This window comes from Panthera onca, chromosome E1, assembly GCF_046562875.1.
Source record: "Panthera onca isolate mPanOnc1 chromosome E1, mPanOnc1 haplotype 2, whole genome shotgun sequence".
Classification (NCBI taxonomy): Eukaryota; Metazoa; Chordata; class Mammalia; order Carnivora; family Felidae; genus Panthera; species Panthera onca.
The window spans coordinates 52645628-52668743 of NC_138352.1; the positions used below are offsets into that span (position 1 = coordinate 52645628).

General features: G+C 53.3%; 1 protein-coding gene across 1 annotated transcript in view; it reads left to right on the top strand.

The window, feature by feature from the left end:
- FAM117A (family with sequence similarity 117 member A) overlaps positions 1–23116 on the top strand; it is a 43722-nt gene that overhangs the window by 19235 nt on the left and 1371 nt on the right. The window contains exons 2-7 of the mRNA XM_060646340.3: positions 5964–6133; positions 14482–14577; positions 16504–16614; positions 17109–17243; positions 18396–18597; positions 20042–20192. Coding sequence (XP_060502323.1) covers positions 5964–6133; positions 14482–14577; positions 16504–16614; positions 17109–17243; positions 18396–18597; positions 20042–20192 — 865 coding nt within the window. The remainder of the gene's footprint in view (positions 1–5963; positions 6134–14481; positions 14578–16503; positions 16615–17108; positions 17244–18395; positions 18598–20041; positions 20193–23116) is intronic.

Sequence of the window (23116 nt, forward strand, 5' to 3'; positions counted from 1 at the left end):
TGGTGCCCCAGATTAGCAGGTGCTCCCCAAACCATTTAGGGTTTTGAAGTAAGTGGTAAATTTTCTTTTTCTATCAAAATCTAATTTTCCACAAAGTGCCCTCCTCCCCTTCTTTCTGAGCTTGAAGGAAACGTGGCATTTTACTCTCTCCAGAGGTATTGGGACATGCCAAGAGTCTGGGGGTCAGGGAGGGGAAGTGGGGCCTTGCTGAGGTCTCTGAGACAGAAGGGGAGTCTGTCACCTTGTGGCTGGTAGGAGCTGTGCCAGCACTAGGATGTGGTCACTGTCGAAATATGGCTGAGGCCCTGTTGTCTTTGGAGGAAGAGAAACTGAGGCAAGGCCTCCAGTTTGACTTTGATGCAATGAGATCCTTGCAAGTCTGGCAGAGAGGCGGGCATCAGAGGCCGCTGGTTCCGGATTGGGGTGCTTCCTGTCCATTCCTGTCCCTGCCCCGCTCCTTGTTTTCTTTTTTCTTTCTTTCTTTCTTTCTTTCTTTCTTTCTTTCTTTCTTTCTTCTTTCTTTTTTCTTTCTTTCTTTCTTTCTTTTTTCTTTCTTTTTTATTTCTTTCTTTCTTTCTTTCTTTCTTTCTTTCTTCTTTCTTTCTTCTTTCTTTCTTCTTTCTTTCTTTCTTTCTTTCTTTTCGGTATTGTTATTTTTATGTACTTGGAGGAGTAAATCAGGACCCATGATGCCCTCAGAGTCTTTATGAATAACTTTGGTGCCAAAAAGCATGTAGAGTTGACCAAAGTGGGTGGTTGGATTCTCACAGCAGACTCCAGGATTCTGGGTCCCCCCTCGCCCTGGGAGTCCTGGGAGGACAGTCCCATCCCTCATAGTTGTCCTTGAGGTTAGACTCCTACCAGAGCTCATGAGTGGGGTGGGATATGAGGGGTAATGCATACGGATACCAAATGGGTGTGGTTTAAAAAAATTTTTTTTATGTTTATTTATTTTTGAGAGAGAGGGAGAGACAGAGTGTGAGCAGGGGAGGGGCAGAGAGAGAGGGAGACACAGAACCCGAGGCAGGCTCCGGGCTCTGAGCTGTCAGCACAGAGCCCTACATGGGGCTCGAACTCACAAACAGCGAGATCATGACCTGAGCCAAAGTCAGACGCTCAGCCGACTGAGCCACCCAGGCGCCCTCAAATGGATGTGGTTTAAATGGTCCCTAGGAGATCATAGAATCCCAAGGTCTCAAAGACTTTAAAAAATAACCCAACCAACCCAGGAAACAGAAAATCAGCCCAGACACCTGGGCAGTGCCTGCCCTTGAATGGTTTCCTTCCCCAAAAAGGGGCTAAAAGGACAGTCCTTCCTGCAGGTGCAACCTCTCAGGATGTTCCTGATGCCGAAGGGCCAGGAGCCTGTGTGGGGTGATTGAGGAGGAAAAGAGTCTTGGGTGTAGGTGTTAGGACCACCTCGGACCTTGTGGGTGACCGAGTCTAGCCCGAGCCTGGCCCCCTCTGGCCCTTAGTTCCCTTTACAGTCCCCCCAGCCCCTTTCAGGGCTGACAGGGGAGTAAAGACCTGCATTAAAACACCGTGCAGTTGGGGTGAAACTCGAAAGGTCTATATAAATACCAGCGAGTCCTCGTGGTCCCCGTAGAGGAAAAATCCCAAAGATGCTTTTGCTGCAGCTTCTGCCGAGGGGCTGGGCAAGGCAGTTCCCAGAGATATCTCCCCCTGGCCGCTTCACCCTCCCACCCCCTGCCCCTGCCCAGGAGCCCTAGCCCTCTTTTGCACAGCGACGAAGCAGCTGTCAAGATCACGGCATTCTGGCCTTTATGCCAACCTCTTGCTCATCTGCTTCCCACCTGCCTCTCTGTTACTCGGTCACGGCATCCTGTAAACTTGCTTTCTCATCCCCGGGGTCTCATGGGCACTTTCGGCGGACCACAGGGCAGCAATGTGATGTCTGACCTGCCTGCCAGCCTGTGTCAAAACCTCGGCAAAATATCTGGACTGCCACCGTTTGGTCTTAAATCCAGGATAGGAAAAAGAGTGGTGGACGGGCTTGTGTGGAAGATGAAGGGGGGCTTGAACCCCCAGCATGCCTGTCGCTGCCTCACTGGGTATAACAAGGCGCAGGGAGCAGAAGAGAGAGGTCGGGCCTTCCTGAGCTGGGGAGAGGAAGAGACAGGCAGGCCTGGGGGCTTTATTCACGGGGAGTGGGTTGAGCATGGATGCACAGACTTTGAATCCGTAGTATAATTAGAGGAGGCGTCCCCTTGTAGTAACCTGTTTTGATTTTACACGAAGACTTAGGTACTGCCCAACCACCAGCCCTATGTCCTAGGCGCTGTGTGGGGTACGAAGATAAGTTAGGGACAGTCCTTGGCTGCAGGTTGTTTATTATCTAGGAGTTAAAATACTCGTAATCCAAGAGAGAGGATGCTAAGTACTAGAAGGGCACAGAGTGCTGGGGAAAATCAGAAAATCCCGAGATACTCCTTCCAGGAAATCCAGAAGGCTTCGTGGAGGTGGAGTGGTTAGGCCGGCCCTGATTCATGGGGCAGATTTCCACCCTGGGCACGTGGGCAAAACCTCAGAGGAGGGAAGGCTCCGGACATGGGTGGGAAATGGTGGGTAGTAGTATGGCTCGTCCAGGACGTAGAAACTTTTGGAGAGAAGGGACGTGCGCAGGAAAGGTAAGGGCTTGGGACCAGAACCTGAGAACATGAGGCCTTTGGCTACCACCTTTGAAAACAAACCTTTGAAGAGTTTTGACAGAAATGTTAAGATCATTTAAAAGGATAGCTTGTAGGTCAATATGTATTATTTGGAGAAGTGTTTATGGTATAAGGTGAAAACGTATTGGAAAAGAACATGTAAAAAATCCCATTTTTAAATTTTATGTGTTTTGACATTTTTTTTATTTTTTAATATTTTTTTGTTTTACAGTTTATTTATTTTGAGAGAGAGAGAGAGAGAGAGAGAGGGAGGGAGGGGTAGCGAGAGGGAGAGAGAGATGCAGAGATGCCCGCTGCAGGGCTTGGACACGCGAACTGGGAGATTATGACCTGAGCTGAAATCAAGAGCCAGACGCTCAACCAACTAAGCCACCCAGGCGCCCAAGATTTTTTTCACTTTTTAAGTAATCTCTACACCCAACATGGGGCTTAACCTCACTACTCTGAGATCAAGAGTCACATGTTCCACTGATCTGGGCCAGCCAGGTGCCCCCTATTTTGTATTTGTATTTTATTTATTTATTTAAATTGGTTTTATTCATTTATTTTGAGAGAGAAAGAGCACAAGTGGGGGAGGAATAGAGAGACAGGGAGAGAGAGAGAATCCCAAGCAGGCTCCCCACTGTCAGCACAGGACCCAGTGTGGGGTTCGAACTTACAGACTGTGAGATCATAACCTGAGCTGAAATCAAGGGTCAGGCACTTTACCGACGGAGCCACCCAGGCGCGCTCCCCACCCCCCCCCCCCAGCCCATTTTTTATTTTAAAGCACACACACACACAGCAATAAGGCTGACGTGGTTATATCTATCATGGTATTACCTGTGATTCTCTTCGGATGCTGAGGTTCGAGGTTTTTCTTTTTGTTTGTCTATTTCCCGACTTTCCCACAATTCACTTACTACGTTTGCAACATGTCATTTCTCGTGTGTTTTTTTTTAATGTTTATTTATTTTTGAGACAGAGAGAGACAGAGCATGAACGGGGGAGGGTCAGAGAGAGAGGGAGACACAGAATCCGAAACAGGCTCCAGGCTCCGAGCTGTCAGCACAGAGCCCGACGCGGGGCTCGAAATCATGACCGTGAGATCATGACCTGAGCCAAAGTCAGATGCTTAACCGACTGAGCCACCCAGGCGCCCCATTTCTTGTGTGTTTTAAGTGAGCACATATGAGAGCTGAGGGAGAGGACTAAGAAATATGCCAGGGATTAAATAAAAACAGACTGAAAGTTATCCGCGTTGTAACATTTGTGATATGCGAATCGCGAGCAGGGAGACCCCTCAAATGTCCAATTATATGGGAGTGGCTAAGCAAACTCCCGTATACCAACCTGGTGGAACATATGTAGTCATTGAAAGCGATAAATATGTAGATTGTCGATACTTGGAGATGCGTATGTGAAATGGGTAGAGCAAAGCAGAACACAATGTGCGTTTCATATTGATTACAACTCTGTCAAAATGTGTGTAAATGTGTAAATGGATCTGGATAACATACATGGTGTTAGTGTCTCTTTTTTTTTTCTTTTTTAACGTTTACGAGCCACCCAGGCGCCCCTCACTTAGTATAATGTTTCAAAGTTTCATCGTGTCGTAGCATGTATCACAATTTCGTTTCTTTTTGGGACTAATGATCCATTGCGTGCCCACACCACGTTTTCTTTATCCAGTTCATCCGTTGATGGGCATTTGGTGGCTTCCAACTTTTTGGTGGTTGAATAGGACCTTCTCAAGACCCTGCTATAGATTCTCTTGTATATTTACCTAGAAGCGGAATTGCTGGGTTGTACGGTGATTTCACGTTTAACTTTTTAGGAACTGCCAGCCAGTTGGTGTCTTTTTAATATAAAGCTCTTCAAGTTTATTTATACCTACAGTCCCCAGTTCCTTTTGCTCTGCTTAATGCACACATGAATTGTCAAGGGACTACTGCAGATGTGAAAGCGTTTTGCTCTGTTTAAAGGAAAAGAACCTTTACAGATCTCGAGATAGTAGAATGTTTTGAATGTGCCCATGGAAAACAGGGTCAACCCAGGTGATTGAAACTTACACATGATTCCAGAACTCTTAACATCTTATGACGGTTTCAACTTTCACCTTCTCCCCAAACTTAACGGAGGTAAAAATTAAATGAATGGATTTATAATTGCTTTATTATGCTTGTCCCATTTAACCTGAAGTTGGAGACAGTGGAGGGATCCCAAAGACTGATTTTCCTTTTTTCAATTTTTTTTTAATGTTTATTTATTTTTGAGAGAGAGACAGAGTGTGAGTGGGGGAGGGACAGAGAGAGAGAGAGGGAGACACAGAATCCGAAGCAGGCTCCAGGCTCTGAGCTGTCAGCACAGAGACCGATGTGGGGCTCGAACTCACAAATCACGAGATCATGAACTGAGCCTAAGTTGGACACTCCACCGACTGAGCCACCCAGGTGCCCCGGAGACTGATTTTCCTAAACTGGATTCCTTAGCTGGATTCCTCCATCCTGGGTGGTTGAAAGGAGTTCTGTTGTTCTGTCACCTAGGTTCGCTGAGCTAACCAGTCTTGAAGGAATTATAAAGAGTCCTTCAGTTAATTGGGTTGATTTTGTTCAGTGCTTAGGAGCTCTGCAGTGGGTGCCGGAGAGAGGCAGGGCAGTGGATAAAAGATTGCTTTTTGGCCACTTAGAGTTCCCTTGTTAATGATGGGAAACAGTCCTGCTCTCCTGTGGAGACTTCAGAGTTCACGTTCATAGTCCATGAGGAACAGGAAAAAGATAGAAGACATGTATAAAGTAACCCCTCATCCAAAGTAAAAGGATGTAAATTGTTTCCAGTGATAAAGTCCAGCTGGTTAAGTCAGGAAAGTTCCGGTCAGACTGTATTTGCTTTTTTTTTTTTTTTTTTAAGTTTTTTTTTTTTAAACATTTATTCATTTTTGAGAGTGAGAGAGACAGAGTGCGAGTGGGGGAGGGGCAGAGAGAGAGAGGGAGACACAGAATCCCAAGCAGGCTCCAGGCTCCGAGCTGTCAGCACAGAGCCCGACGCGGGGCTCGAACCCTCGAAGCGTGAGATCATGACCTGAGCTGGAGTCGGATGCTTGACTGACTGAGCCACCCAGGCGTCCCAAGACTGTCTTTGCTTTTATGGGCCGCTCCATATTCTTGTAGGAGGGAGGTGGATACAGGTGAAGACGTGGCAGTCACGTGAGGCTTCCTAGGAGAGAGAAGCTTGGTTACCACGTCTCCCTCCTCCGTGCTCATGTCAAGGTGTGCGGGCTGTGCTCTCTTCCAGCCAGCGTCCCGTGCTCCGTGGCCCCAGAAAAGTCAGTGTGTAGGCCTCAGCCACCCCAGGTCCGACGTACATTCTCCCTGGACACCATCCTCAGCTCCTACCTTCTGGGCCAGTGGCCACGAGATGCTGATGGGGCTTTCACCTGCTGTACCAATGACAAGGCCACCCAGGTAATGACGCGCTCTCCTACTGGGATAAGGATGGGGGGAGGGGGCTGGCTGAGGAGGCTTTTTGTCTGCTCACCAGCTCTGTCACTGGAATGATCTGTCCTGGGGTTTGGCTGTGACTATGCATCACGTAGCTGTTCATCATCTGGTATTTACCAGGTTGGTTTTCTCCGTGAACTTGCGTGAGATCAAGTTTGCATTCCACCTGGCCGGTGGAAGAGAGAAGTCAATCTGGGTTTTCCAGTTTGGCTGTGAGTCTTCGTGTGTGGGTAAGCAAGAGTTGACTTTGGACTCTATTCTGCATTCTAAAAAATGAGATTTACCTTTCTAAACTTAAGCAGGCCAACATTCAGCCGGGTTTGCATTCCCCAGACAACTGGAAGAGGTGGCCAAGAAGTGTGGTGAGCTAGGAGAGATCCCACTGGAGCAGTAGGAGGGGAAAGTTCTCAGATAATGAAGACTTGACCCCTCGCCAGCAGCCCGGTGGGATTTCAGTGGGCCCATTCAGGTCCTTTGAAGCCCAGGTCCCCTCTGTCAGTCATTGTCTTCCTGACAGTCTTTTCAGTAGGAATCCTTAACTTGGAACGAATCTGTGCAGATCACCCAGTCTACTTGTCAGCTTTTGAATAAGATAGTGTTCACCCGAGCAAGGAATCATCTCCTATGTGAAGTTATACAAAGATATTTCTTTTTTTTTTTAAGTTTTGTTTTTTGCACTTTTAAAAATGTTTATTTATTTTTGAGAGAGAGAGAGAGAGCTCATGCGCATGAGGGGCAGAGAGCGACGGGGACAGAGGATCCAAAGCGGGCTCTGTGCGGACAGCAGAGCGCCCGAAGCGGGGCTCGAACTCAGGAACGTCAAGATCACGACCTGAGCTGAAGTCGGACACTTAACCGACTGAGCCACCCAGGCGCCCGTATACAAAGATACACTTCTTAACCTGATTCAGGACTTCACCGTGCTTAGCAGTCGTTAGGAGTCAAATCGTTTCCATTTTGATGCAGTTCCTCAGGAAAGAGGAAACGGGGTGGGAAGAACACGGGCTGAGGCAGGCCTGCATCCTGGGGGGTCCCGGGCAAGTCAACTGTCCCTTTGCTAGCTGGGAGTGTGCGCCTCTTCTGCTCGCTCACAGGCGGGGTGACCGCCACGCATGCAAGTGTCTTGTGTCCTCCCGTCCCCCTACCTCCTCTGTTGTGCGCATCACGTCAGTCCCTTTCTTTCGTTTATTTTTTTTTTAAATGAGATTCATTTTCAAATGTTGCCGGCGGACGTTTGAAGGCCCAGTACTGTTCTCGGCCTGTGGAATGAAGAATGAGGAAATGAGAACAAGATTTGGCCTCTGTGAGTCTGGGTGCCCGTTCCATGAAGGCCAGTGAGCAGACAGCCAAGGGATGAGATGAGACCAAATGTTTGGCACAGTTTAGAGGAGAGGAATTCTCGTGGGAATGCCCCACCTTGAACCAACAACAGTTTGCTGCAGCCCGGATCAGCGGGCCTCTTTAGATCCACAAACAGAATGCGAAGGGAGGACACGCTCCAGCGGTGGACAGGACAGCGGGGGCCCGCTTCTTTGGAGCCCTGGGCACTGCTGTTCCCGGCATTCTTAAAAAAAATTTTTTTTTTAACGTTTATTTATTTTTGAGACAGAGAGAGACAGAGCATGAGCAGGGGAGGGGCAGAGAGAGGGAGACACAGAATCTGAAACAGGCTCCAGGCTCTGAGCTGTCAGCACAGAGCCCAACGCGGGGCTCGAACTCACGGACCGTGAGATCATGACCTGAGCCGAAGTCGGCCGCTTAACCGACTGAGCCACCCAGGCGCCCCAACCCCGGCATTCTTTAGAAAGGCCGAGTAAGATAGCTTTACGCTTTGCCCTCCCGGGCCTGGAGCACCCACTCCCTTTCTCGTCGCAGAGGAGTGTTTAATCCAGATAATGTATCTGGTCGGGTAGGACTTCGAGGGTGCAAACTTGTGAGCGCATCCCCCTCTGACAGGCGCAGGCTTCCGGGTAGCCCACCTCTCCCCGTCTCTGTCACTTCCGGCCACCAACCTTCTAGGAAGCCTCCACCCCACTCCTCGGAGAGCGTTCTCTTTGTCAACTCAAGGCCGGGCCGCCCTCAGATGTTCCCTAGCCGGATTTAGAGGCCTGGGCTCTAGGCTGTGTGTTTTCACTCGGGCCCCAGCTGCAGGCCAGATCTTTTATATAACAAGTCTGGGCTTCTTGCCACAGCAAGACAGAGGTCAGCGATGCGCCTCCGTGGGTCTGGCAAGGCCAAGCTGTGCAGCTTTCCTCTTTTCCCGGGATGGGCTCCAGCCCTCGAGGAACTCTTAGCAACCTGTCAATATTGTGGCTGCGGGCAAGAGGTGGGAGAATTCTGATCAACGTAGGCATCCGAACCAAAATATGCACTCTGCCGGTCTTTGATTCCTGGGCCTTCTGGGAATTTTCTGCTTCCAGGTTTTGGGCTCCATTCACATTCCTGCTTGAGCCCCCTGGCCTGGCACAAGCCACCTCCTTCAACACTGGTGTTACACTGGGAAGCTCTGAGGCTCTCCTGACGTCTCCCTAAGTAATTGGTGTTCCTTGTCTGCAGAGCACGGGCACGTCCCCAGAAAGGACTAGAGATGAGGGAGGGCCTTTACTGGGGAGAGACAAGGGAGCATGGACCAGGGTAGAGGGAGGGTGGGGAGGCGGGATTTACCAAAGTCCTTGCAAGCTTTTGTGTTGTTAGAAAACAGATGGGTGCCAGGACCTTTTCCTAATTTCTTTGACCCCACCCCTGCCTTCTGCCCCTTCTCTTTCAGCCACACTGGCATAACACGTCTACTGTACTGGCAGGCAGGCCCTCACTTTTGCCTCCTCGTTTGCCCCCTGCCCCAGAGCCAGCAGCTAGAGTGTGTGTGTGGGTTTGGAGACCACATCAGCCCTGGCGTTCCTGGGACATGCTTTGTAGTGAGGGCGGCAGCCAGAGTCAGGCCGAGCAGCTCCCCGCTCTGAACCTCCTAGAGCGAGCAAGAACCCTGCCTGTTCCAAGCAAGTTTCTGACCTGGGCAGCGAGCACAGAGCACCCGCCACTTAGGTAGCCAGGCACGCTGCATTCTCGAGTCTTCCTCGCGAGGCAGAAGACGGTTACCCAAGCCTTTGGGGCAGGGGAGGAAGAGAGGGGGATATAGGTCTTGTTTGGGGGCGTGGGTTGTTTTGTGAAGTTCTGCACGTTCGGAGCCAGGAAGAGCGATGGGAGAGAGCTGACCAGCTCTCCCAGAGACCAGCTTGGTGAGGCCCAAGGGAGAATTTGGGTGCGGCGGGAGTGGGGCACAGAGTGGCCAGCCCGTGGAGGATGGGCAACCCCTGTGTGGGGTCACCATCATCTGGAGGAGGTTCTTTGGTGTCCTAGAGGGCTTTGTGAGGATTCTCCAGGTCAATAGGAATGTTCTCCCCTCTCTGGACCACCTTCTTCCCAGGTCAGCTGGTAAACCGGTGTTGGCTACCAAGTGCTCTGGGCTGGCCCTGCTAGTGGCGGGGCTGGGGACGGGTGATGGCTGCACATGCCGGTGGTTGTGGTCACCCCTCCCTTCTTGCTGGGCAAAGCACGAGTGTCCCCAGGCACTCTTCTGGAGGGAGGAAGTGATCTCGTTGGTCTCATCCTGCAGACAGACGGCACCCTGGGCACCTGCTCTGCCTGGCCCCCTGTTCTACGCATCCCAGCCTGCTTCCTCCATATGCTCCGGGTGAGGCGCGGAAGCCTCTATGGTAGACTTTTTTGTCTTCAGGCTTGATTTACCTCTTGGGGGAAAAAAACCCGGCTTAAGTCATGGAGTGTCTTGTAGGCCAGAGGCAGAGTGGCATACTTCGTCTGGGAAGCCTTCCCCTTCTGTGACTTTTCCCTGTGTTCTCTTTCTGTTCCCTGCTCTTCTTCCCAAGCCAGCACCTTAGCACTTAAGTGATAACACACAATTCCGCATGCCCGTCACAGGCTTTCCTTGTGGGTGTGGGGGGCCTGGGCATGGCGCCTGTTTTCCAAAGTGGCGAGCATATGGCCTGATGACAGCACGGCGCATTTGCAAATGGGTCCATGATGGAAAACCTGAGAGTTCCGTCGTCAACTGGAGGGCCAGAGACCGCGGCCTTGGCCACCTGCAGCCCGGGCTCTTGGCGTGGGCCGGCAGACCACCCTCAGAGCCTTTCCCTGCCTGTATTTCGCCAGGGTCCCCAAGGAGCTGATTCCCTGCTGAACTTCAGTTCGACATGTGGTTGCTGACCGTCTATACCAGGTCAGGCACCACGCCGTTCTTCATGCCCGCATAGGCGTACTGAGCCGTGTTCCCAGGGCTCTGGTGGAGCCAGCATGGCCAGGACTCTTGCCTTGGAGTCTAGGTAGAAACTGAGTTGGGTTGGGGGCAGTGGAAGAAGTTCCAGCTTGGAGGCTTTTCAGCTCCACGGGATCCCTGCCTTCTTGTTCTACCAGGCCGTTCTTTGGAAAGCTGCCCCCCACCCCCACCCCCAGCCATCCTTCCACATGTAGCTCTGGGAGCCCGGGAGCCCGGGAGCCCGGGAGCCCAGAAGCCCAGGCAAGGCTTCCTTGGTTTGACCCACATCCAGTGTTGCCCAATCCAGGCATCATCTGCACAGTTGGCTGATGTCACTCGCGGCGAGTGAGTAGCCCTGCTTCTCCCTCAGCTGCTCCCCTTGGGCCAGGGTGTTAAAATAAATCTGTTCCGATGCATGAATCCCCTTGACAAGCACAACATCTTGGTCTGCTGACCTCAAGCCCTATCCCGCTTCCAAAGGATCGTCTGGAGTGACTGCTGCCATTGCCGTCATGCGGCATGGCTTGACCCTGGTTGTGCCATAAACGGTTGCTCTTTGAAGGGTAGCCTTCCTTCGCTGTGACTTGTCTGTACCCTGTGGAGACTTTGGCCCAGACCTCCGTGGTGAGACCCAGAGAAGTGGCCTGTCTATCCACGTGCACTAGAAACAAGGAGCAGGGTGTGGTCCCCACTCTTGACAGTCTGAGTTCAGTCAGAGGGGCCCAGACCCATACTCGTGCACGGGCTTGCCCGACAGATACCCCAAGCCAGCGCGTAAACACCTTCAGACAGGGGATGACCTATTGAATTCAGTTCCTGGGGCTGCTATAACAAATTACCTCAAACTCAGTGGCTTAAAACAACATCACTTGCTTCTCTCGCAGATCTGGAGGCCAGAAGTCGAATTCTGTTTCACCTTCCAAGGTGCTGGCAGGGCCACGCGCTCTGAGGAGGCTCCCTGCGAGCCTTGGCTTGTGGCCACATCACTCCAGCAGCTGCCTCTGGGGTCACATCACCTTATCTTCTTCCCTGGGTGTCCAATTGCCCTCTGTCTCTCTTGTAAGGACACTTGTAATGGCCCTATTTGTCTGGATAACCCAGGATAAGCTTCCCACCCTGAGATCCATAATTTAATCACATCTGCAAAAACTTTATCGTAGAAGGTAACATTTACAGGTTCCAGGGATTGGGACCTGGTATCTTTGCAGGGTCATTTTTCAGGCCGTCACACCTAGTGACCTCATCTGCTACTACCTTGCCTCTCACTCACTCTGCTCCTTATCATTTCCAAATACACCAGGCTTGCTCCTGCCTCAGGGCCTTTGCGCTTGCTGTTCCCTCCATCTTGCCCACTCTTACCTCAGATAGTCACATGGCTCACTCCCTCAGCTCCCTCACGGCTTCCTTCAGACATTCCTTTTTCAGCGAGGACGTCCCTGACCTTTACAATGACGTTCCCCTGGTGGCTCAGTCAGTCAGGCATCTGACTTTGGCTCAGATCATGATCTCGTGGTTCGTGGGTTCAAGCCCCGCGTCGGGCTCTGGGCTGACAGCTCAGAGCCTGGAGCCTGCTTCGGATTCTGTGTCTCCCTCTCTCTCTGCCCCTCCCCTGCTCTCTCTCTCTCTCTCTCAAAAATAAATAAACATTAAAAAAAACTTTTTTTAAATGACGTTCCCCTGCCCAGCATTCCTCTCCCCTTTTTTTGCTGTGATTTTCTCTTATGTCCCCAAGCAGAACATCAACTCAGAGGGGACAAGGATTTTTGTTGTCTTGTGCCTTGTGGTGTCCCCGGCGCCTGGAACGGCACCTGACACGCAGTATGCGTTCTGTAACTATCTGTTGAGGGTGTGGACGATGTATATACTCTGGGCCCATCTGTCCAGAGCAGACGCGGAACAAAGGAGCAGCCAGCACGAGGTGGACGAGTTAAGAGAGTTCCCCGAGGGAAAGGCTGGGAAGAGTTGGTAGGACAGGTCATCTTAGATGGACAGCCCCGGGCGTAGAGGTCCAGGGTGAGGCCAGGCGTGGAGATCTGGGGTAAAAGGGGAGAAAGGAGGCAGAGCTAGGCTTGCCTGAGTGGGATGAGTGGTGGGTACGGAGGGCCCGTGGGACGGATGGACGGTAAGACAGTGATATCGGCAGGCACTGGGGCAACGCAGAGGCGGCCGCGGTTGCTGGAAGATGTAGCCGAGCAGGGAGAGCTGGGGTACAGTGACCGAGGGAGATGACCCCCATTGGGCGTGAATTTTCACACCCTTTCTCAACTCCCGTGCCTGCCCACCTTTCCTCCCTCCACCCCCTCACGCGCCTCAGAAGGAAGGAGGCAGTCGAAGAGTCTACGAGAGATGTTAGGGGAACCGCTGGCAGCCTGGATGGGGGCTGCTTTTAGGCCGGTCTCCCCCGTCCCCCCTTGTGAGCACGGGATCTTCCCGGCGGCCGAGGGGCGATGGGCATTTCCACCCTCCCCTTTGCCGTTCCTCTGAGGAGCAGAGCCAGCGATCGGTAGGGTTGGTTTCGGAGCCCCCGGGAGGGGAGGCGCGTCCGTGCGTCCGCTGGGCCGAGGGGGCTCCTGGAGAGGGGCGCCTTCTCCTTACTTTGTAGTAGGAGCGGCAGCTCTCCTGAGGCTCTGTCCGCCGACACCCTAGTTTAGAGAGACACGGGCATTTGGAAGCAGACCAGCCGCTTGGTGGCCGTATTGCTGTCACGGCCAGGTTTACCTCGAGGGCTTGGGCCGCGGGCCCGCAGGACGTGCTGGGTGCCCTCTCCCTGAACGAGGGGGGTGTGGAGACTGGAGCCCTGGACGGTCTTCCTTGTGGCGCTAGCATCAGGGAGGGAGGGTGGGGCCGCTGTCTCCCCCTCTCCCCCGTCCCCCCCTCCCCGCTGTGTCGCCTGGCCCAGGAAAGGTCCTGGTCAGCAGCTGGGAGAGGGAAGAGCCAGGGAGACTCAGCCCCCTGTGGCCCCACCGTACAGCTGTCACGCAGGGCAGTCTGCCTCTCACCCCCCAGTTCTTCAAAACTGTTGGATGGTGAGTGGTGGAGGGGTTTTGTTTTTTTCTCCCCCCCCCTTCCATCCTCCCCCTTTTCTGTTTGCAACAGCCTCTCGGGGGAGGTCAGCAGATCTGTTGGAGGAGATGGTTCCCAGGCCCTCATGGTTTGGCAGCTTGTGCAGAGAAGTTAGAGCCGGTTCCCCTGGAACATTCCCCCTTGGGCCTCTCCCTTGGAATGGAAGTAGGGGTGTTGGTGGTGGGAAGTGATCTTGTCCTCCTGGGCCTCATGCTTAAGCCAACAGCTTCCTCCCTCAGGTTGGGGCCCAGGAAGTGGGTCTCCAACTCCCTCTGTCTCGATCTTGGGCCCCTGGCCTTCTATGCAGCCAGGGCCAGGGGTTGGGGGGAGGGATAGGGCCGACTGAGAGCTCTGTTCTCACGAAAGGCAGAACAGGGCCCAAGAGAAGGAGTTGTGATAAAGCCAAGAGGGGTCAGGAGTCGGGGCTGAGTTCCGAATTCTGGCTTCCTCCTCGCTGAGAATGTCCCCTCCCATGTGTATTCGGGAGGACTTCGGGGCCCCCGACACTTATTCTGTGTACAGGGGAAAATCACGCAACGAGCTTGAGAAACCGGGCTACCCAGAAGTCTCTGCTTTGGTCAGAGTTGGAGGACGGGGGACCGCTGCTGACATTTTCGCCGTGCCGGACCCACAAAGGATCCAGGGCTCGAGGGTGCCAGTGGTTCCCCAAGCCCCTGATCTTTCGAAGCTGGTTGGGATGGGGAGGGGCAGCACTCGTCCTCAGCCTTGGGGAGCCCCCGGAACACATCCATGTGTAAACTTCATAAGGGAATAAAGAGACGGTTGGCCTTCCTGGCGCATCAGGGAAGGCTTCCCGGAGGACGTGGATTGGGGGAGAGGCAGGGCAGGTGGAGGCTGACGAACAGACGAGAGAGAAGCCTTCCAAGAGCCGCCGCCTCCATCCAGGCAATGGTGTGGCTGCTTCCCCGGAGCCTGCCTGAGAAGCTGTTCTGTTTCACGGGGGTTTCTCTCCCTGCAGACCCCCCTGTCCTGGCAAGAGCTTGAAGGTGAGCGGGCCAGCTCCTGTACACACAAGCGCTCGGCGTCCTGGGGCAGCACAGATCACCGAAAAGAGGTAACTGCTCCCTCCGCCTCCCTGGCCACGGTAGCTACGTCCTGTCCACACCCAGCACGGCGACGCGTCTGCTCCAACGTGGCCTCACATCTTCAGTCCCCCCTGCCTTGGTCTAGCCTTTTACTAATGAGATGGCTCCTTCGAAGCTGTCAGTGGCCTGGGGGGCCCGGCTTAGGAGTCCAGACCCTTCTGCCGGCTGGGGCTTTGCCATCGACTGCTGGTGCCCTCCAGCAGCCAAACGCAAGATGGGAGCCGCCGTTGTTCTCGTTTTACTTTGAGGTTGTGTCCAGATAAGGCAGTCAGAGGCTGGAGAAAGAGAGTGAGTTTCTGGGGACCGGAAGCCCCCAACCTCACTTCTTACTTAACTAGTCATCTAGCCTTGTTTCATTTTTTTTTCTTAAATTTTTTAAAATGTTTGTTTATTTTGGAGAGAGGGACAGGGCAAGTGGGGCAGGGGCAGAGAGAGAGGGAGTCACAGAATCGGAAGCAGGCTCCAGGCTCTGAGTTGTCAGCACAGAGCCCGACGCGGGGCTCGAACTCAAGAACTGTGAGCTTATGATCTGAGCCAAAGTCAGACGCTTAACTGACTGAGCCGCCCAGGCGACCCTAGCTTTTTTTTTTTTTTTCTTTTTAATGTTTGTTTATTTTTGAGAGAGAGAGAAACAGAGCACAAGTGGGGGAGGGGCAGAGAGAGAGGGAGACCCAGAATCTGAAGCAGGCTCCAGACTCCAAGATGTCAGCACAGAGCCCGATGCGGGGCTCAAACCCACGAACTGTGAGATCATGACCTGAGCTGAGTGAGATCAGAGGCTTAACCGACTGAGCCAGGCGCCCCTAGCCTTGTTTTTAAAAGAAGAGAAAAGAGACGCCTGGGTGGCTCAGTCGACTTAAATGTCTGACTCTTGATTTCGGCTCAGGTCATGATCTCACGGTTCGTGGATTCAAGTCCTGCATCATGCTCTGCCCTGGTGGCACAGAGCCTGCTTGGGATTCTCTCTCTCCCTCTCTCTCTGCCCCTCTCCTGCTCATGTTCTACCTCTCTCTCTCTCTCTCTCTCAAAAATAAATAAAAAATAAACATTAAAAAAAGACTAGTGGGAAATACAAAGTATGTAGAGTTTGTAATTGTCAGAGTCAGCAAGTTATTTGCCCTAAACGTGGAGTCGCGGCATGAACCGAGTCTGATGGCAGCTCTAAAACCACTTTCTTCTTGGCAGGGGTCACAATTTGTATGGCTCTGGGCGGCAGGTCTACTCTCCGAATGCTCTTTACTTTGGGCCCGTATTTAACTAGATCTGCATTTCCAGAGCATTCACCGGCTGAGGGCAAGGAGGTGGAGGGTTAGAGACGTGACGGGGATAATAGTCAAAACCGTTGATGATAACGCGTAATTGGTACAAGATCTGGAAGCCAGGACAAAATCTGATATTCCTTCTTGAGACCCCCGCTCCTGGCTCAGTGCCGTCTGCTTTCAACCTGGGGGGAAATCCTTCCACCCTTCCTGGTCCTGGGGCCTGTGAGATGGCCGCGAATGTCCTTGGAAGACTGAATTCAAAAACCTCATTTCCCATTTCTATTAATAGAGTAGTATTTCCACGCCTTTGGAATCTGGGAGAGACAAAAATGCTTTCGGCGTTGCGTATTTTTAATTTTTTGGAAACCGACCTATCCGATTCATCTTTCCAACTGATCCATGCAGTACTTGGTAATTTAAACAAACAAACAAATGTCTAGTGAATAAGGTCTCCAATTTGCCCAACGAATGTATTATCACAGTTGTGAACAACACCACGAGAGGTTTTCCAGCCTCCTTTTATGTATTTTCACGGGCTCGGGCAGGAGCCACGCGTGGGAGGGGGGACCCGGTGCCCTTTAGCGTTGCTTCACCTGCCTCGGCCCCACCCCCACCCTCTCTCTGGGCTGCCAGATTACCAAATTGAAGCAGCAACTGCAGAGGACAAAGCTGAGCCGCAGTGGGAAGGAGAAGGAGCGGGGCTCCCCACTCCAAGGGGACCACGCCGTGCGGGGAGCACTGAGGGTATGTTTCCGCCCCCTCCCCAGGGCCCCGTGCCCCTTGTCGTCCCCCAGTCGCCATCCTCTCGGGTCTTACAGCTGTTGACAAGAGACTGCCACCCTGCATGTGCTGTGGCCGTGTGGCTGTCCAGGTGGTTTTAGCCAAAACTTGAACTCTGAGTGAGGCCGGATGGGCTTCTTGCCCTTGGGAATGGTTCTCCCCTCAACCCCTGCGCCCGTCTCCGATGGAGGCAGTGGTGAGCCTGCAGACTTATCTAAAAGCTCACTCTAGACCTCTCGAAGCGCTAAACTTCTGGGGAAAAGGCCACCAAGTTTTCCTGTAGCAATTGGCGACTGTCCCCAGATCCTCCTTTATTCCCTTGGTCCTGCTGTGTAGACATGACCTCACCCCCTGCCCCACCCCCACACCCCCATCAGAACTAGTAACTGTACAGGGCTTGGGAGTGGGGGATGGGGGGAGAGGGGGGTCCGTGATTCCTTCATCTGCCTCCTCCTCAGGCGTCCCCTCCCAGCTTCCCCTCAGGGTCACCTGTCCTGCGACTCAGCCCCTGCCTGCACCGGAGCCTGGAAGGGCTCAACCAAGAGCTGGAGGAGGTGTTTGTGAAGGAGCAGGGAGAAGAGGAGCTGTTGCGGGTGAGTGGGGCACACCCTTGACACGGGACAGCCAGTGGCCCGGGTTGGGGGGCGGACTTTTGCTCTCCAGGGGCTCCAGACCACGGAGACCTCAACAGAGCAGTGCGAACGCCAGCCTGCGCAAGGAACACAAATGGAGTCTGTTACGTTCAAATGGGCTTGGCCTTCAGGACGGCGGAGCTGGGCGGTGCGGCTGGGGCAGGCTTTGGGGGGCTGAGTGGAAAGAGAAGGGGCCGGGCTGGGTGGAGAGAGGGGGCTCCCCAGCCAGGGGGAAGGGGCTGGGCATCGCTCTTCAGCCATGGCACCAGCTCCCTGCTCCCTCGTCACCATCCCATCACTGTCCCCACCCGTGCCTCAGGAGTGTCATCACCTCTCCCCCCACGTCCACCTGGTGACCCACATTCATCCTTCATGCCTAGTTGCCCCTGTGCAGCCTCCCCATCCTCCCCCCCCCCCGCCCCCCCCCCCCCCCCACTCCCGGGCAGAATTATTTGCTACCTTTTCTGCAGTCTCAGGCACATTTTTATACTGACACAGTGCAATCGGAGAATGCCAGTTGGGCAGTATTAATATAATTCTAATGGGCACACACCTCAGTTTATGAGTTACTTGCTAGTTGATTTTTAATTTACGCGTATGTGGGATTTTAGACCCACCCAGACACACACACACACACACACACACACACACACACACACACACAGTTTGGTGAACTGCGGGTCCAAGTACCACTGATGGTTAAAAAGCAAGGCGGGGGTATATTCTACGTGATCATAACGTGCGTGCTTGTCCTGCCCTGGCTTGCGTGGTCAGTGGCCCGGTGGTCTGCCCTCTGTCGCGCTTCCCGAACGTTCATCATCTTCGTGTATCCGGAGGAGGCCCCTGCCCTCGAGGCTTAGAGCCTGGTGGGGGCCTCACCTTGATGAAACCATACAAATAAACGCGTAATTCTAAATTGGGCCACAAGTGCTGTTTTCGGACCTAGCAAGGGCTTTCCCTTAAATTAGTGGCTTAAGAAAACCATGTCCTGCTGTCGCTGTGTGTGACGCATAGAGGACAGACCAACCGAGGGGAGGGCCTGAAGGGTCACTGCAGCTCTGTTGGCCTGAAGACAGGGGCCTGAGGGTCCTTTCCCACCCTCTTCCCCCGCAGATCCTTGATATCCCTGATGGGCACCGCGCCCCAGCTCCCCCCCAGAGCGGCAGCTGTGACCACCCCCTCCTCCTCCTGGAGCCTGGCAACCTTGCCAGCTCTCCCTCCGTGCCCCTGGCATCCCCCCAGCCTTCGGGCCAGGCCAGCCGTGAGGAACACCGGGGTGCAGGCGAGGAGCTGGCGTCCGTCCCCAACGACAAAGGTAAGCTGAGGAGGCTGGGGCAGAAGGGCCCACGTGAGGTATGGGGGGTGGGGGAGGCTCCACGCCCTTTCTACCTCTAATCAATTTCACGCCTGGGAGGTCTCCTTCCTAACCGACCAGAATATCTTCGTGAACCATCTTTATTCTATATGTGACACCGGTAGTAATAACGGTCCTCTGCACAAATTCCGATTGTTTTTTAAATTTTTTTTAACGTTTATTTACTTTTGAGAGAGAGAGAGAGAGAGAGAGACAGAGCATGAGCAGGGGAGGGGCGGAGAGAGAGGAAGACACAGAATCCGAAGCAGGCCCCAGGCTCTGAGCTGTCAGCCCAGAGCCCGACGCGGGGCTCGAACCCGCGAACCGTGAGATCGCGACCTAAACCGAAGTGGGATGCTTAACCGACTGAGCCAGCCATGCGCCCCCAGATTCTGATTTATAATTTACATCAAGTCTCCGCACCTGCACTTGTATTTCCTTCTGACTGTGACCTGGGCAAGCAGTGTCTCCCATCCTCATTTTTTGGCGAAGGCTCAGGATGCTGAGCCCGTTCGGGGGTCCACCGTGCACATCGCCAGCAACAGGTCTCAAGGTGGTTGCGAAAGATCTAAAATAAGCTTAGGTGGTCTCTTGCCCCCAGGGTCACACGGGCCCAGATGGAAACCCAAGCTTTCTGACTCCAGATCTCCACTTGGTCCTGTGTCCTGGAACCTTTACGGGAGGACGAGACCCAAGCCCTTCCTCCCTGCGATAATGATCGTCCTGTCCTAGAGCCCCGAGGAACTGCCTCACCGGGTTGGGTCCTCGCAGCACCCCGTGAGGGAGGGTGGTCAAGGGCATGACCTAACAATACACAGAGGTAAACAGAGCAGAGGGTAATAAGGAATAAACGTGAGATAAATACAGATAAGGTCAATGTTTGCAGCCTAGGCAAAGTACATTCGCCACGTGGAAAGGGAGAGGAATCTTATCCCACCAGCGGGGTTGAGTGAAGATGGCCTCTCTGAGTCGGCACAGGAGCTCTTCCTGGAAGAGGGGGTAGCTTTTCCAGACCATGGTGAGGAAGCAGCTGTGGCACGTTCGCAGCAGGGCAGGGTAGTCTTGGAGGAACATGGGGAGATGGAAGTTAGGATTCTTTAAAGTCAGACTTGGAGCCCCAGTTGCAGGCTACCTCCTGGGAATCCACAATTGATAACAGACCTGGTTTTTCCATCCACTCAGCTGTACTTTTTTTAATCCCGTACAAAGAGATACGGACTTTGGTAGGCCACCCCAAAGATGTTCTAAGGGAGAGGACGGACGGACAGCCGGGATTAGCATAACGGCCACCGGCCCCCTGACCGCGTCCGCCAGGGTCGCCTCTTTCCACCGAGGCCTGAGCCCAGGGAAGCGGAGACCTTCCTTTCCTTCGGCTCCACTGGGCTCAGCCTTGCTCTGTTTGCAGCCTCCTCTCCGGGCCACCCAGCCTGCCTTGAAGACAGCAGCCCATCTCCAGTCCTTGCCTTTGCCGCCTCCCCTCGGCCCAATCACAGCTACGTCTTTAAACGGGAGCCCCCGGAAGGCTGCGAGAGAGTACGTGTGTTTGAAGAGGCCACGTGAGTACCTGCTGTGGACAGGGCGGGCAGGGACGGGCAGGGGCAGGCAGGGGCGGGCTGGGGCGGGCTGGGGCGGGCTGGGGCGGGCTGGGGAAGGCGGGGAGCCCTGCACCGTCCCACCCGACTGGCTCTTCTTCGGTCTTGGACTCTCTGTCCCGGGGACGTTGTCAACTTCAGATGATTGGTATTGCACTTTTTCCACCATCAAACTTGTTGACATTACCTACTCTGAGCCCTTCAATCTTTGCTTATCGTTATCTCCATGGAAACCTGCTCTCTGCCCACATGCCAGCCACAAGTGCTGCAGGAGCTGGAAAGGAAACAGATCTGAAACCTAAACCCTTTGTTTCTTCTATTTTTTTTCCATCCCCGCGGAAGGCGTGAGCTTGCTAGACAGTAATTGGAGAGAGAGAGAGAGAGAGAGAGAGAGAGAACATACCAGTTCTCTCAGGCAGAGAGGCGAGGTGTCTTGTCCCCACCGCAGTGACAGTCCCCCAAACGGCCTCCTAATGGCTTCTGAGTCAAGTCTTCACCCTGTGGCTGCAGTGGTTCGAGTGTCATGAACTCCCAGACAGAAATGTCCAGTCCTTGCAAGGATGGACTATGGAATTGTCCCAACCCAGGTTGGACAACTCAGAAGCCATTCTGGTGTTGATTTTTTTTTTTTTCTTAATTTAAATTCTAGTTAGTTAACACGCAGTGCAGTATTGGTTTCAGGAGTAGAATTCATCGATTCGTCGCTTACATACAACGCCCAGTGCTCATCACAACACGTGCCCTCCTTAATTCCCATCCCCCTTCTAGCCCACCCCCCCCCCCCACCCACCTCCCTCAGTTTGTTCTCTATCCTTAAGAGTCTCTTGTGGTCTGTTTCCCTCTCTCCTCTTCACCCCCTTTCCCATTCTGATGTTGATTGACTTCTGCTCCCTCCCATTATCAGAGACGGTCAAACCTTTCCATATGCCCCTTAGCAGGTGCCCTAAGAGCTCATTTCATTCCCCCTGCCAGTTTCATCGTCAGCGGGGCAGATTCTCAGGAAGATTTAAGTTATGGCATGTGAGCCAAGATGTAGCTAGGACAGGGTTTGAGACTTGAGAGCTCCATTCACGTTTCAGATAAAGGAGAGGACAGTCCATGGTAGCAGCAGGGGCCCATCTATAAGCCGGAGTGGGAGTTATGGAGAAAATCACAGCCCCCCCCCCCCCCCCCGCCAGGGTTTTTCTCCCAGCATCACTGTTGCCTTGGTACCTCTCCAAGAACCCTGGGTCCCCAGGGGTGGTGCGGAGGAGGAGGGCCACACCTCGAGGCTGAAGCAGGTGCTTCAGCCTGCTGAGTATACTTGAGTAACTCCGAGCTGGGGTTGCTTGTGGAAATAAGGCTGGTGCCTGTCCTGATCCTTCCATGGACTCATGATGCCAGCAGAGGTCTTAAAGTCATGTCCTGCGGCGTCCTGCCCCTGCGTTAACCCTTTCAGAGAGGTGGTGACCCACTGAATGCTTTCCGGGATGCCCTGGGATAGAAATTCCCAGCTCCTTGCGGCCTTTTCATTGTTATCAACTTTCCCATTGGGAAGGCCCCGTGTTTAGCAATTCTTTTGCCACGTTCTCCTTTTCCTAGCTGCTGATCCTATAAGATGGCCTGGATTTCCCAGGGAAGAGGGGGAATCAAGCCCTTCAGGGTCATGCCCTCATGTCCTTTGAGGGGTGCTCGGTCTCCTGGGTCGCCATCCCTAAGTGTGCGTGCACACACCGATTCTTTTCAAACCTTCTTGGTCGGGGGGATACCTTGCCACTGTGGACTCCCCAGGGACCGCAGGCCTTCCCATGGGTCTTTGAGAGAGAGAGAGAGAGAGAAGGAGAGGGAGAGGGGCAGAGAGAGAGGGGACAGAGGATCCAAAGCAGGCTGTGCACTGACGGCAGAAAGCCCGACGCGGGGCTCGAGCTCACGACCCATAAGATCATGACCTGAGCTGAAGTTGGACCCTCAACCAACTGAGCCACCCGGGCACCCCCATCCTCATTCCTTACTCTAGAACTCCCTGACCTCACTCCTTTTATCCTTCCGTTTCCTCCACATGACCAAAAGGGTGGGGACAGTTGTTTCCTATTAAGGTCGGGCTCCTATTAAGGTCGGGCTGCCTTCTCCAGACGGTTGTTACCCTTGCCTCTCAGCAAGGGCTTTGAAAAAAATCACACCTTTCAAATGTGTTCAAAAATGAGATTCTTTAGGTCAGTAGATTTCAGTGGGGGACATCCTCCCCCCCCTCCCCCCGCCAGGGGACATTTGGCAATGTCAGGAAACATTTTTGGTTGTCACAGCCTAAGGGGGGCACAGGTGCTCCTGGCACCTGGTGGGTAGGGCCCAGGGATGCGGGTAAGCATCCTACAAGGCTCAGGACAGCTCCCTGCCACCAAGAATTACCCAGCCCCACATGTCCATAGCGCTGTTGCTGAGAAACCCTGCTTTAGGCTATAAAAAGTCTTAGAAAATCACTTTGCCTGGGTCTCTGCTTTTGGGCAAGTGGCCTGCCCCCAAAACACTGCTTACTGATAAAATCTCTCAAATTAAAAGATCCCTTGGGGGGCGCCTGGGTGGCTCAGTCAGTCGAGCGTCTGACTTCGGCTCAGGTCATGATCTCACGGCTCGTGAGTTCGAGCCCTGCATCAGGCTCTGTGCTGACAGCTTGGAGCCTGCTTTGGATTCTGTGTCTCCCTCTCTCTCTGCCCCTAACCCACTCGCATTCTGTCTCTGTCTCTCTCAAAAATAAATATTAGAAAAAATTTTTTTAGAAAAGATCCCTTGGTTTCCTCTTCAAAAATCACATCGTGAGGAAGTTCTCCTTCCGGTCTAGCTTTAATCCCTCCTGTTTCTAGATAAAGTAGATTTCCTGTGGTTTAACCCTATTCCTAATAAATGGAGAGCGG